The sequence below is a fragment of the Mustela nigripes genome, chromosome 1 (genome assembly GCF_022355385.1).
Source record: "Mustela nigripes isolate SB6536 chromosome 1, MUSNIG.SB6536, whole genome shotgun sequence".
NCBI classification, from domain to species: domain Eukaryota; kingdom Metazoa; phylum Chordata; class Mammalia; order Carnivora; family Mustelidae; genus Mustela; species Mustela nigripes.
In genome coordinates, this window is record NC_081557.1 from 45,446,637 (window position 1) to 45,458,766 (window position 12,130).

The window sequence follows — 12,130 nt, forward strand, 5'->3', positions numbered from 1 at the left end:
GGCCTACCATAATAACACAAGCTAGGCTCCTCCACCTAAATACTGGATAATTAAAGACCTGGAAAAGCATGAAATGTTGCTTCCTATATTTAAATACTTCCAAACCAGATGAAGCTCCCACCAAACAAACCGAAGCCATCCACTGACACTGCAAGCTACCAAAAGATGGTTTGGAAGGAAGGATGCAGCTAGATGTGGGAAACTTCAGAACTTTCCTCACCTACCTCCAAAGTCCTATATGTAGAAGGTTTGTGGCTTTACATATCCTGTCATGAAACTTCTTAGGTATCGCTTACTACACATTCTCTTTAATCTAATAGTATCAGTATTCTTTGATTATAGATTACTGAATAGGATTTTACATTAAGCAAGCATTCTACTCCCATCCTATTTACTGGTCTCTGATTGATTGTTGAGCCTTTTTCTCCTCCCTCCTAAGGCTAGGAATATGGCAATGACACTCCCAATATCTCTACCTACTCCATCTCCTCCAGCACTAAACAAAGAAAGGACAGGTCTTTCAGTAATATCTTAGTTACCAAGCATTATAATCCATACCTTGACTTTATTTCTCTTTTTTGTGTTAAATGTGTCTATGTGCATATCTTTCTTCTGCCCCATTGTAGAGAAAAGAATATCCATGTTTGGTTCATGGGTCACAAAAGGACTATTTTATGACCCATTCCAAAAACAACTGTTCAACTTCATTTTGGATTTGTGTCTTGCTATGGTATATAGGGTGGGTGGATATCTTAGTGTTTGCCCACATCATCCCAAAGGACAACAGGACACTCATTCATAAATGCATCCACAAATATAAACCCATGCTTACACATACAAGATAAACTTAAAAAAAAAAAAAAAAACTCTGAGATAGCATATGAAATTTCAATCTCCATGTGTCTGGCCCCCGTCTGAAATGGCCAATTCTATATCTATCATGACCACTTATGTTTGTTTGCTTGTCTTTTTATACATCCATAGCATTTCTGATCTTTAGAAAAATCATAGAAACATCTTAGGAATATATGTGGTAGGGGCTCAGAATTAAGCTCCTAATAAATACCTCTCTTTCACACCATTGTTTTTGCATGAGTGTAAGCTTTATAATCTATCTGTGGAATTCTAATCTTGTCCTTTCTTCTTTCTTGGAGCCCCTTCTTTCCCCACCTGCCTCTTTCCTCCTCACCAGCTCCTTTTCTCATCGTCTCTACTCCATTACTCCCTAATAGTTCTTTATGCTCACCAAGGGCTTATACCTTGCAGATCCTGGTCCCGGAACTGCTTTGCAAAGGGAAGGTGCTGATAAGAGTGTGCAGGAACACAGCAGGTGAAAAACAGACCAAGGAACAAAAGAAGAAGTTCCAGGATTAGTAAGGACAGATAAAGGGACATAAGGGACAAACATAGACCACGCTCACAGTAGGGAAGACCAACATGGAGCCTGGAAGAGTGGAGTGCAAATGTATATCCCTTGACATCTCCAAGGATTAAAGACAGGTTAGAACAGAAGATTGTGAACCCAGAGGACCTAGAGGCCTCAGGTCCCAAGACTTCAAGTCAGTGTGGGACATGAACAAGGATTCAACCAAATTAACACTTTCCCAGGTTAGAAACTTACACTTCAGCTCATATTGGTGGTGCGTTAGAAATTTTGGAATCCATGATGTTAGAATACGTGAACCTCAGTGGGGCCTGGATCTAGCTTTATTGGTAGTTTGATAAAGAAGGTCTGGCAAGAGTCATTCTACCATGTGTCAGCCCAGTTAGAGAACTCCTAAAATTTCATGTGCAGAGACTGTTTCATTCTTTGAATCTGTGGCTGAGGGTACTTCATAGTGGAAAATCAATAAATGTCTATTGGATTGAAATACATCAGCTTCTAGCCTGATATAACAAAACCCTGGAGATATTTCTGCCTAGGGCTGCATCTCTCCAGGTGTGAAGAGGCCTGTCTTTTCAGATGCTCACTTCAATGTTCAGTCTTGCTTGGTAGTTCTGTCCGTCTTCCCTCAGTGGAGAATCATCATTAACTCAGTATTTAGTCAATTTGTCAGGCTACAGGCCACTAATCTTTATGTTCAGGACAAATGTCTAACACAAATCACACACATATCTGAAAACTATAGCAAGCCAGCCAGGATAAGTCTCATCTTTCCAACAGAACCCCACATATGGCCTCCCATCAGATCCACAAGGACATCTACTTTCAATGCCTAGTGGCTAACCATGTGGAATATTCCCTGTTCTGCTCATCCCTTCCTTTGTCCTCTAACAAAACACTATTATTGTTCTGGAAATCAGGTTCTGCATCTCTAAAAATGGAAAAATAACTTAGAAATATTTAAGTTAAAGAAAGGCTCTGAAGAATAAGTGGAGAAACAACTATCACCTTATTGTGGAGAAAATAATTCTTTTTCCATGACTCTCCTTAATTTCCTCTCTGATAATGCAGAGTTACAAATCCATGTAGATGCTCACCAAACAAATGGGATTTTATTCATTCATTAAAACTCATTCATTTCATCAAAAACTAATGATGTACCATATGGTAACTAACATAATATAAATTAACAAAAAATAAATAAATCTTCTAAAAAACCTCATTCCTTTCAACTCTTTTATTCAGCAAATATTTATTGAATGTCTGTTACAAACTAGGAGCTTGTAAATGATAGGAATGCAATGGTAAACAAAGTAGGCATGAGCCTGGTTTTTGTTGATATATAATGGAGAAACCAACACTAAACAACCGAGTATACAACCAGTCATCTTATTAGAGTTGTGATATGTCCTACAATGAAAGGTCCATTGTGCAATGAGAATGTATAGGAGTGATGCTAATGTAATATACAGGACTGAAAAAGAAATATTGGAAGGAATTTTTAGTTGAAACTAAACAGGAACTGCCAGGCAAAGAATAAAGAGAAAGCACAGGTAGAAGAGACAAGGAGAAATGTGATGCATTGGAGAAGCTGAAAGTAGACAACTATGGTGGTGTATGTCTTCATTCATCAACAGTAGTATCAGTCTATCTTGTGCAGTCATTATCTCTAACTTCCCCAAAATACAGGGCTATTTTCATTAAGAGTCATTAGAGTCCTTTTTTTCAACTGAGTATATAAGAGAGACAGTACGGTTTAGAACAAGTTGAGTTTAGGATAAACAAGACAATGGCTGCAGTAACATACGTTGGAATCTAAACTGGATAGAGAAGGAAGAAAAGAAAAGTTGATAATGACGTCAAGAAGGGGTTCCTAATAAAGTTTGAATGTGTATGAAACCTTCATTGAGAACACATGGTGTGTCAGATATTTTCATTTAAAAGGGCATAAGAAGATGCCTAGGACTAAGTTTCTGCCTTCAAGGAGCTCATCATGTAGGTGTGGATAGACAAATAAATAGGCAAATAAATATGATGGTTTATAATTGTGGTTTGGATAAAGCAGCCCTTCCTGTGCATCTTCTGAATTCCCCAAGGGCTTACAGACATAAAAGAAAATGTCAACACACATGCAGACCCCCCCACACACAGAAGATCTTACCTCCTTATACCAATTTTACTATTTACTTCTTATTCCTGAGTAATTTAACATGTTTGTCTTGGATAAATTTATGGCCTCTTTTTCTGTGGACAGTGTAGGAAATGAGCATTTTTTTATTAATTAATTTTCAGCAAAACAGAATTCATTGTTTATGCACCACACCCAGTGCTCCATGCCATATGTGCCCTCTATAATACCCACTACCTGGCTCACCCAACCTCCCAACCCCTGCCCCTTCAAAACCCTCAGATTGTTTTTCAGAGTCCATAGTCTCTCATAGTCCATCTCCCCTTCCAATTTCCCTCAACTCCCTTCACCTCCCCATCTTTCTATGTCCTCCATGCTATTTGTTATGCTCACAAATAAGTGAAACCATATGATACTTGACTCTCTCTGCCTGACTTAATTTCACTCAGCATAATCTCTTCCAGTCCCGTCCATGTTGCCACAAAAGTTGGGTATTCATCCTTTCTGATGGAGGCGTAATCCTCCATAGTGTATATGGACCACATCTTCCTTATCCATTCGTCTGTTAAAGGGCATGGGCATTTTTTTATCCTGAGAGGTTTTTTTTTTTTTTAAGATTTTTTTTTTTAATTTATTTATCAGAGAGAGAGAGGTGGAGAGAGCGAGCACAGGCAGACAGAATGGCAGGCAGAGGCAGAGGGAGAAGCAGGCTCCCTGCCGAGCAAGGAGCCCGATGTGGGACTCGATACCAGGACGCTGGGATCATGACCTGAGCCGAAGGCAGCTGCTTAACCAACTGAGAGTTTTTTAAGAGAAAAAACTATCCTGAGAGTTTTTTAAGAGAAACATAGATGGTTCCTACCCAGCTCTACTTAATACTCTACTAATCTACTACTCACACCAAACTATTGTTGTTGTTGTTGTTTTAAAGAACCAGACACTGTGTACACAAAGAACATCACTTCTGAAATTACCTGCTCAAAGAGTCAGGGATGTGCAAATTAAATGAAAAAAACATACATGAAGTGTAAATAAATATAAATTGAATGTAAAGCTCTGATTTTTATGGACGATCACTCTTTTCATTAGATTCTTCCATTCCTTATATTGATGCTAAGGTCAATGAAATTATTGAGGAAATGAAGGTACAAAGTGACAGAATCACATGAATTCTAAGATGAACACTCTAGCTTTTATAGATAGAGTGGATTGAATGGAGCAGGATTGGAACTCCTTTAAAAAGACGACTCTGAAATACTCTCAGAGAGACAGATCATAGAGAAGGACAGAGGCAAGTTCTATGGTCATGATAAAAGTAAGAATCTCATGTATATATCTACTGATGTGACTTACAAGCATCTTGAAATAAAATATTTAACCCAAATATTGACTTAATTTTGCTAGAGCACGACATAGGATAAATCAAGAACAAGCCACAGGTTTCTGGCTTGGGAATGCATTTGGTGGTAGTGCCATCATTCACCATAAAAGAACACTGAAAAGGAAGAGCACTTTTTGTGGAGGAAGTTAGTTTCTAGGTCAGTTTTGGAAAAATTAAGTGGGAGGCATTTGTAAGCCACTCAGTGGGTAGATATTCAGGAAGCAATTGGATAAAGAATTCTGGATCAGACAGACCTGGTTTTGGATACTAAATCCACTATTTGTCTTTCTGTAATCTTTGTGAATCTCCATTTCCTCATCTGTGAAATGAATTAACTAAAATTATGCTATGATAATTATTTTTATTTTTATATTTTAAAGATTTTATTTATCTATTTGAGAGAGAGTGAGTGAGAGAAAGCATGAGAGGGGAGAAGGTCAGAGGGAGAAGCAGACTCCCAACGGAGCTGGGAGCCCTACTAGGAACTCGATTCTGGGACTCCAGGATCATGACGGGAGTGGAAGGCAGTCGCTCAACCAACTGAGTCACCCAAAATAAATTATTTTTACTTAAATTAATTAATACTTCTAAAATACGGACCAAGGGTAGTAAAATTTTTCTTGGAGCATGCAACTGAAGAAAACAGAAACAAAAGATAATCAGCTCTATGTAATTTGAGAAGGATAAGGAAAAAGGTAAAGCAAGTACAGGACATAGAAGAGGGGATTAATAATGTATAGACTCGGGAATGAAGCTGAAAGCAGAAAGTTTAGTAGTTATACTTGAGAGCATTGATAGCTACTAAAGGAGGAACACAGGAACTTTTGTCTTTAACTCAGGATCTGAAAAATACAGGGGTGAGTTGTATATTGGGAAATATCTAGCCTTCAAATATCTCAAAATTAGCAGCAGGAAAAATGGAAGCCTGAGTTTTAATGCTCTTGTGTACCCATCATCACCTTCTTCATACAAGTGTTGAGAAAACTGAACCAAGAAGAGGCTTGATTTTCTGAAAGTCTAGAAGATTTTCTCTTTTCCTCCCTTCCCATACTTTGCTCATGGATAGAACGCTAAAATTTCAGGTTAATAGGAGTTAAAGTTTATTTTTATGTTTCCCATCTTACATAAAATTTCACCTACTTGAATTTTACCTCAACGTCTTCTTCAGTGACCCTCCTCACTCATTGTGTCTTTTTTAAAGAGAAAAGCAGAATAAATTTGTCTTGGATCTGCTTGTTCTTCACTCCGTAGACAACAGGATTTAGAGCAGGGGGGATGGCCACATAGAAGTTGGCAAATAGGATGAGCACATTTCGAGGGACACTGTGCCCAAAGCGATGAGCAAGGATGGAGAAGGTGGCAGGTGTGTAAAACATGAGAATAACACAGACATGGGAACCACAAGTGCTGAGGGCCTTCTGACGGGCACCCTGAGATGAGAGCTGAAAGACAGCAGGAAGGATGAAGGCATAGGAAACAGCAATAAAGATCACATCCGAGAAGACAGTCATGAGAGGCACAGAAAATCCATACCAGATGTTGATGGAGATGTCAGCAGAAGAAAGCCGAGCAACACCTATGTGCTCACAGTATGTGTGTGGGATGATGCGTGTCCCGCAGAAGGGTAACCGTTTCAGCAGAAAAACATCTGGCAAGATGACACAGAAGCTCCTCACGGTGATGGTCAGCATAACCTTGATGACCACCTGTGGAGTCAGGATGGTGGTGTACCTCAAGGGGAAGCAGATGGCCACATAGCGATCAAATCCCATGGCCAACAGGATGGCTGAGTCCACTACAAAGCTGAAGTGGAGGAAAAACATCTGAGTGAGACAGCCAGAGAAGGTAATTTCCTGGGAGCCCAGCCAGAGGTTACTGAGTAGTTTGGGCACTGTGTCTGTGGACAGGATGAAGTCCGTGGTAGCCAGCATAGCAAGGAAGAAATACATGGGCTCATGGAGGCTGTGCTCTACAGCAATGAGGTAGAGAAGGGTGCAGTTGCCCACAATAGCCAGAACATAGATGACACAAAAGGGAATCCCGATCCAGCTGTGGAATCTCTCCAGACCGGGTATTCCCACAAGGATGAAGGAACTGGGATTGTAACAGCTCAAATTATACATGATCTCCTCAGTCTGGGATCCTCTGGTCTTGGAGCCCCGAAGTCAAATCAGCTGTCAGAATGGGCTGGGGCTGACCGTGGTGGGGGACAACAACTGTCACATTCAGGCTTCCTCTGTCCCCTGGATGTTGGAACCTATAAAACGGACTTGTTATTGTCCCTTTTCTTTGCAAGTGGCCCCACTTGATTTCCTTTATACCTTTATTAATATGTCTTACTGGAGGGTTATTTTTGGAGGTCAGCAATTTCATGTGATTAAACCTCAATAACTATGTCCCTTTCTTAATGTAGACTATGTGGCATAGGCCCAGGCTCAGGAAAACAGAAAACATATTGTATGTAAGGACAAGAGGTTTGTGTATGTCAGTGAGACAGAGAGTGGGGGAGGAAGACAAGCAGGAAATATGACAATTATTACATGGGATGAGCTGCGAGTAATGGACTTCTATACAGCAAATACTGTTTCCAGCAATAGTTTTGATATAATAAACTGAAGGATTTCAGTAGAGTGGTAGAAAAGGTAATGAAAAGGGAAGGGAAAAGAAAGAACAGATGCCAGAACTGTGGGTGATACAGGAGATTTGTTGCACAGGGTTTCAAATATGGTTTAGTCTAAGAGGGATGCTTCCCCAGATGTGAAAATGAGAGATGGCATCAACCAGCAAGTGCGTGGGGACAGGTAAGCAGCATTCTCCTGACTCAGGCAAAGGGCAGTGAGCTCAGAGGATGACTTATGGTCTCAGGGATGATTCCCTAAATCTTGGAGGATTTCTGTTCCCTAACTTAGTAGGGGACAGAGCTCTGCCCACCAGTGAGTATGACAATGCCTCCATAACAGATACCAGCCAGGGTGATTGGCCTGGGGCAAATCCGGCAGAGCAGAGTCTCACCTCCTAGAGATAAAGTTAAAAATAATAAAATAGTGCTGCTTGAATGTTTTCATGTTTGGTGTGCCAGAGCTTGGACCCCATCTTTGGACTAAATAGAGCCTGCCTTTTGCATTTCCATTTTAACTCCAGTGTATGATCTATTTTAAAGTATTTTTGGCAAAGGGGACCAGTAACAGTGAAGCAGGGAGTACAGCACAAGAGGCCAGGACACCTGGAGCCATCCTTCAGCCAGTTTGGAATAGGTTTAGTTCTTACCCTCTCCACCAAATTTACAAAGTCATTCAAAAAGCTTTGATGGAAAGGAAGTGGGATTTGAGGATGGGTCCCAGCAGCTCTATATTATTGTGTTTGGCAGGACTTTGTAGGTGTGTGGCAAGGAGGGAAAAATGGGATGAGCCATGTGGGATTTTGTGATATCTCAGCCATAATTCTAGCCAAAGCTTTATATAGCAAGGTTCTCTGATGTAGCAGATGATTTTGACATGGCTGGAGTCCTTAATTAGGCAAAGTGAACAAGACATCAACCTGGGAGGAATGTAACTGTTCCCACTGTCCAAAAGCAGCCATCTGCCCCGCCCCAACCATGACTCTTCCTCCACGCCCAGAAGAACGAATGCCCTAAGTTCCACCTGCAGGTCTGATGCAGGCTAACAGCTAGTGGTCACTGAACTTATTACATTTACATGAAGACATCAGAGTCTTCATGAAATTGTCCCTAAAAGGACGGCCACCTCATCTTCTGTGGTATAAAATGTAGGTAGCCTAAGAAAGCCCCCAAATGTCAAATTTTAGGCTAGATTGCAGCTCAGTCTCCTGAAGCATAGACTCCCTGCCTCTGAAAAGAAGCACATTTGATCAGGGTCTCAGGGAATACATTTAAAGGGGAAAAAATAAAGTACTGATCATTAAAACTACAAAGGAGGTTAACAGAAAACATACACACCAAGGTTTGCTGCTTCAGTCTGAATCTAGTCTGACTTCACTTCTTTTACCCAAAGAGCTCCTCTTTCCTTCTGGATTCCCCACCGTATTCCTGGTCACATTAGTTGGTCTGCTCATGAAGTCAGTCATTTTCTGTGAGGAGCTGTCTTCTTATGGAATCACTGGTGTCAGCAGAACTCCTTTCTCCCAGAGTCATGTCCTCTAGAACAGAGACCCTACTTGGACACTGAGCAGACCCAAGGCTACACTGTTTCATAAAAATCAAAGAACCAGTGTAGCATTTTTCTCTTCCCTAAATGGCTGTAGTTTTCAGCTCACCAAATTGTCTTCTATCTCTTGCTTTACAGGAGTAGTGGAAAATATCTGTTTAGAAGGAAACAAGTAAAATTTTATTGGGACATGTTCCATAGAAGTGAGATGAAAGTTTTTATGCATTACCTTATATTCCCAGAAAATATAACTCATGTTATATGTGGGTAACATCATTTTTTTTTTCCATCCCCAGAGAAGGGATGAGGTCAATCATATTACCTCTTTTCCTTTGAGATGGAACATAGCTTGGTGGTTTCAGTAAGCTGTGGATATTGGATCCCTAGGAGAGTCAGTCTAGACAATTTAGACCCAGTCGGTTGAGACAGAATTCTCAGAGGCCTGAGAATGTTCCTGTACATGTGATATTGCTCAGTTAATTAAGCATCTGACTCTGGATTTGGGCTCAGGTCATGATCTCAGGGTCGTGAGATTGAGTCGCACATGACCTTGGGATTCTTTTCCTCTCTCACTGCCCTTCTCCCCCATCCAAAAAAAAAAAAAAAAAATTTAGCTGTTTTTTGCACTTTGCATTCCCAAAACTTTATAAGCAGTTTCTAGATTTATAACCACACACACTTAGAGTTTTTGTTTTGATTGCATTGAATCGGTCTATCAATATGGAAATACCTGATACCTTTATAATATTTTATCATTATATTATAAATATGATATACTATGTTATTCATGTAGTCTTTTAATTTCCCTAATAATAGGTTTAAAAACTAACTCAAAAAGATATCTGTATACCCATATTTATTGCAGGAATATTCAAAGCAGCCAAGATATGGAACGTGTGTGTGTGTGTGTGTGTGTGTGTGTAATATTATTCAGCCCTGAAAAATAATGTAATCTTGCCATTTGTGACAACACAGATGGACCTCGAGGGCATGATGAAATATGTCGGAAATATGTCAGAAAGTGTAAAATATGTCAGAGTAAGACAAATATTATATGACCTAACTTATAAATACACAGAACAGACTTGTGGTTGCCAGAGGCAAGGAGGGAGGGGTGGACAAAATGGGCAAAGTGATCAAAAGATACAAACTTCCAATTATGGGGGCACCTGGGTGGCTCAGTGGATTAAGTCTCTGCCGTCAGCTCAGGTCATGATCTCAGGGTCCTGGGATCGAGCCCCACATCGGGCTCTCTGCTCAGCAGGGAGCCTGCTTCCTCCTCTCTCTTTCTCTCTGCCTGCCTCTCTGCCTACTTGTGATCTCTGTCTGTCAAATAAATAAATAAAATCTTAAAAAAAAAAAAACTTCCAATTATGTAATAAATAAGTCTTCAAGTAAGAAGTAAGGTACAGCAAGGTGACATAATTATAATTACTAACTAGACTTATTGTGGTGAACAATTGCAGTGTATACAAATATTGAATCGTGTTGTACACTCAAAACCGATACAATGTTATATGTCAATTATAACTCAATTAAAAATACATATACTCTTTTCTTGCAGAATGCAGAATATTTGCTCTTTTTTATACTATTATAAAAATTACTACAGATTCCATTGCTTAAAATGCCACAAATCATAGTAATTATCTTATAATTTTGTAGCTCACTTCAGCCTAGGTCTAACTGAGCTAAAATCCAGGTGTTGAAAAGGCAGCTTCTCTTTTTGGAAGCTCTAGAAAAGAAACTCTTTCCTTCCTTTTTCTGGTATCTAGAAGCCCCCTTCTTCCATCTTTAAAGAAAGCAATATTACTTCTGCCCTTCTGCTGTACTCAGTTCCCCTCCGGTTCTCCCCTTGAGCTTTCCTCTTCCACTTTTAAGAATCTCTATGTTCCCATTTGAGCCAGCTACGTATTCTGAAATGATCTCCATATTTTAAGGTCTACTGATGAGTTTCATCTGATAGTCATCTTAATTCCTCGCGGCTTTGTAACCTAACATAATCACAGAGGTTTAAGATGGGGACATCTACCACACAAAGCTTCAGAATCTGCAAATTATGTTTGTCAAACAAACTTACTGTTCTTGATTAATTTAATATCTAGTTATATTGACAATAATAGATGCATTTAAACATCTCATTTTGTTTTGTTTATTTCTCCTTGCTGTTAGTGAGTATTTTGCATATTGAGGGCATATTGTAGTGTGCATATATAATGCCTCTTTTCACAAGTCCTGGTAGTTTGCAGCATGGTTCTGAGGGGGAGATTCCCTCTGACTCTTCTCTTTCTCTTTGACTTCTTTGGTGTGCTCATTCTTCTAGTTACTTCATTTGACTCTCCTAAACACTCTGTCCTGAGCCAAAGTTTAGTGTGTTGTCTTCTGATCCTGATCAGCAATCATTTCATGGAGACCACTGATGGTCATTGGGACAGATGGAAGATTTGTTCGATTCCTTGGGGCAGAATGTCTCTATCTTGTAACATCCCTAAGTAAACCACTTCCTATTGTTGGGTCGGTGGGCTCCGGGAGTTCAGGAGGAACAATAGAAATGACCAGCTGCTCCGGAGGCTCCTGGAGTTCAGGAAGAGCAATGGAAATGACCACTGCAGGGTCTCACCGCCACAGGGTCTCGCCGTCTTCCAGCCTACCCCCGCTCCTAACCCTTGACTCTCCCGCCAAAAGGATGTATGCCCAGGTCACGTCTATGCAGGAGACAGATAAATGACACACCACCACCCCCCACCACCCCCACTCCTCCGCTAACTCCCTCTCAGCGCAACTTCCCCCACTCTGCTTTCCAGAGTCCCGGAACCTCGCCCGAGGGTGCCCACCTCCTCCCAGCGCAACTTTCCTGTCTCCCCTTCTCCTGAGCCCTGAAACTTCACTGGAGAGTGCCTTTAATAAATCTTGCCTTGCACCCACTTTGCCTGGTGTAGTGTTTATCTCGCCTACAAAACCTTACATTTGGCGCCCGAAACCCAGGAGAAGATTGAGCCCCCAACCCAGTGGGAAGGCTGTCTCCTCTCCCCCCTAGCCAGACCTGGACCTGCCTTTCCCAATGCCACCTCTGA

The 12,130-nt window shown here is 40.6% G+C and overlaps 1 protein-coding gene across 1 annotated transcript; it reads right to left on the reverse strand.

The window, feature by feature from the left end:
* Positions 1 to 6,074: 6,074 nt before the first annotated feature.
* LOC132011390 (olfactory receptor 52H1-like) lies at positions 6,075 to 7,016 on the reverse strand. The gene has a single exon (XM_059389874.1). It carries the CDS (start codon positions 7,014 to 7,016, stop codon positions 6,075 to 6,077), a length of 942 nt encoding a protein of 313 aa, XP_059245857.1.
* Between the last annotated feature and the right edge of the window lie 5,114 nt (positions 7,017 to 12,130).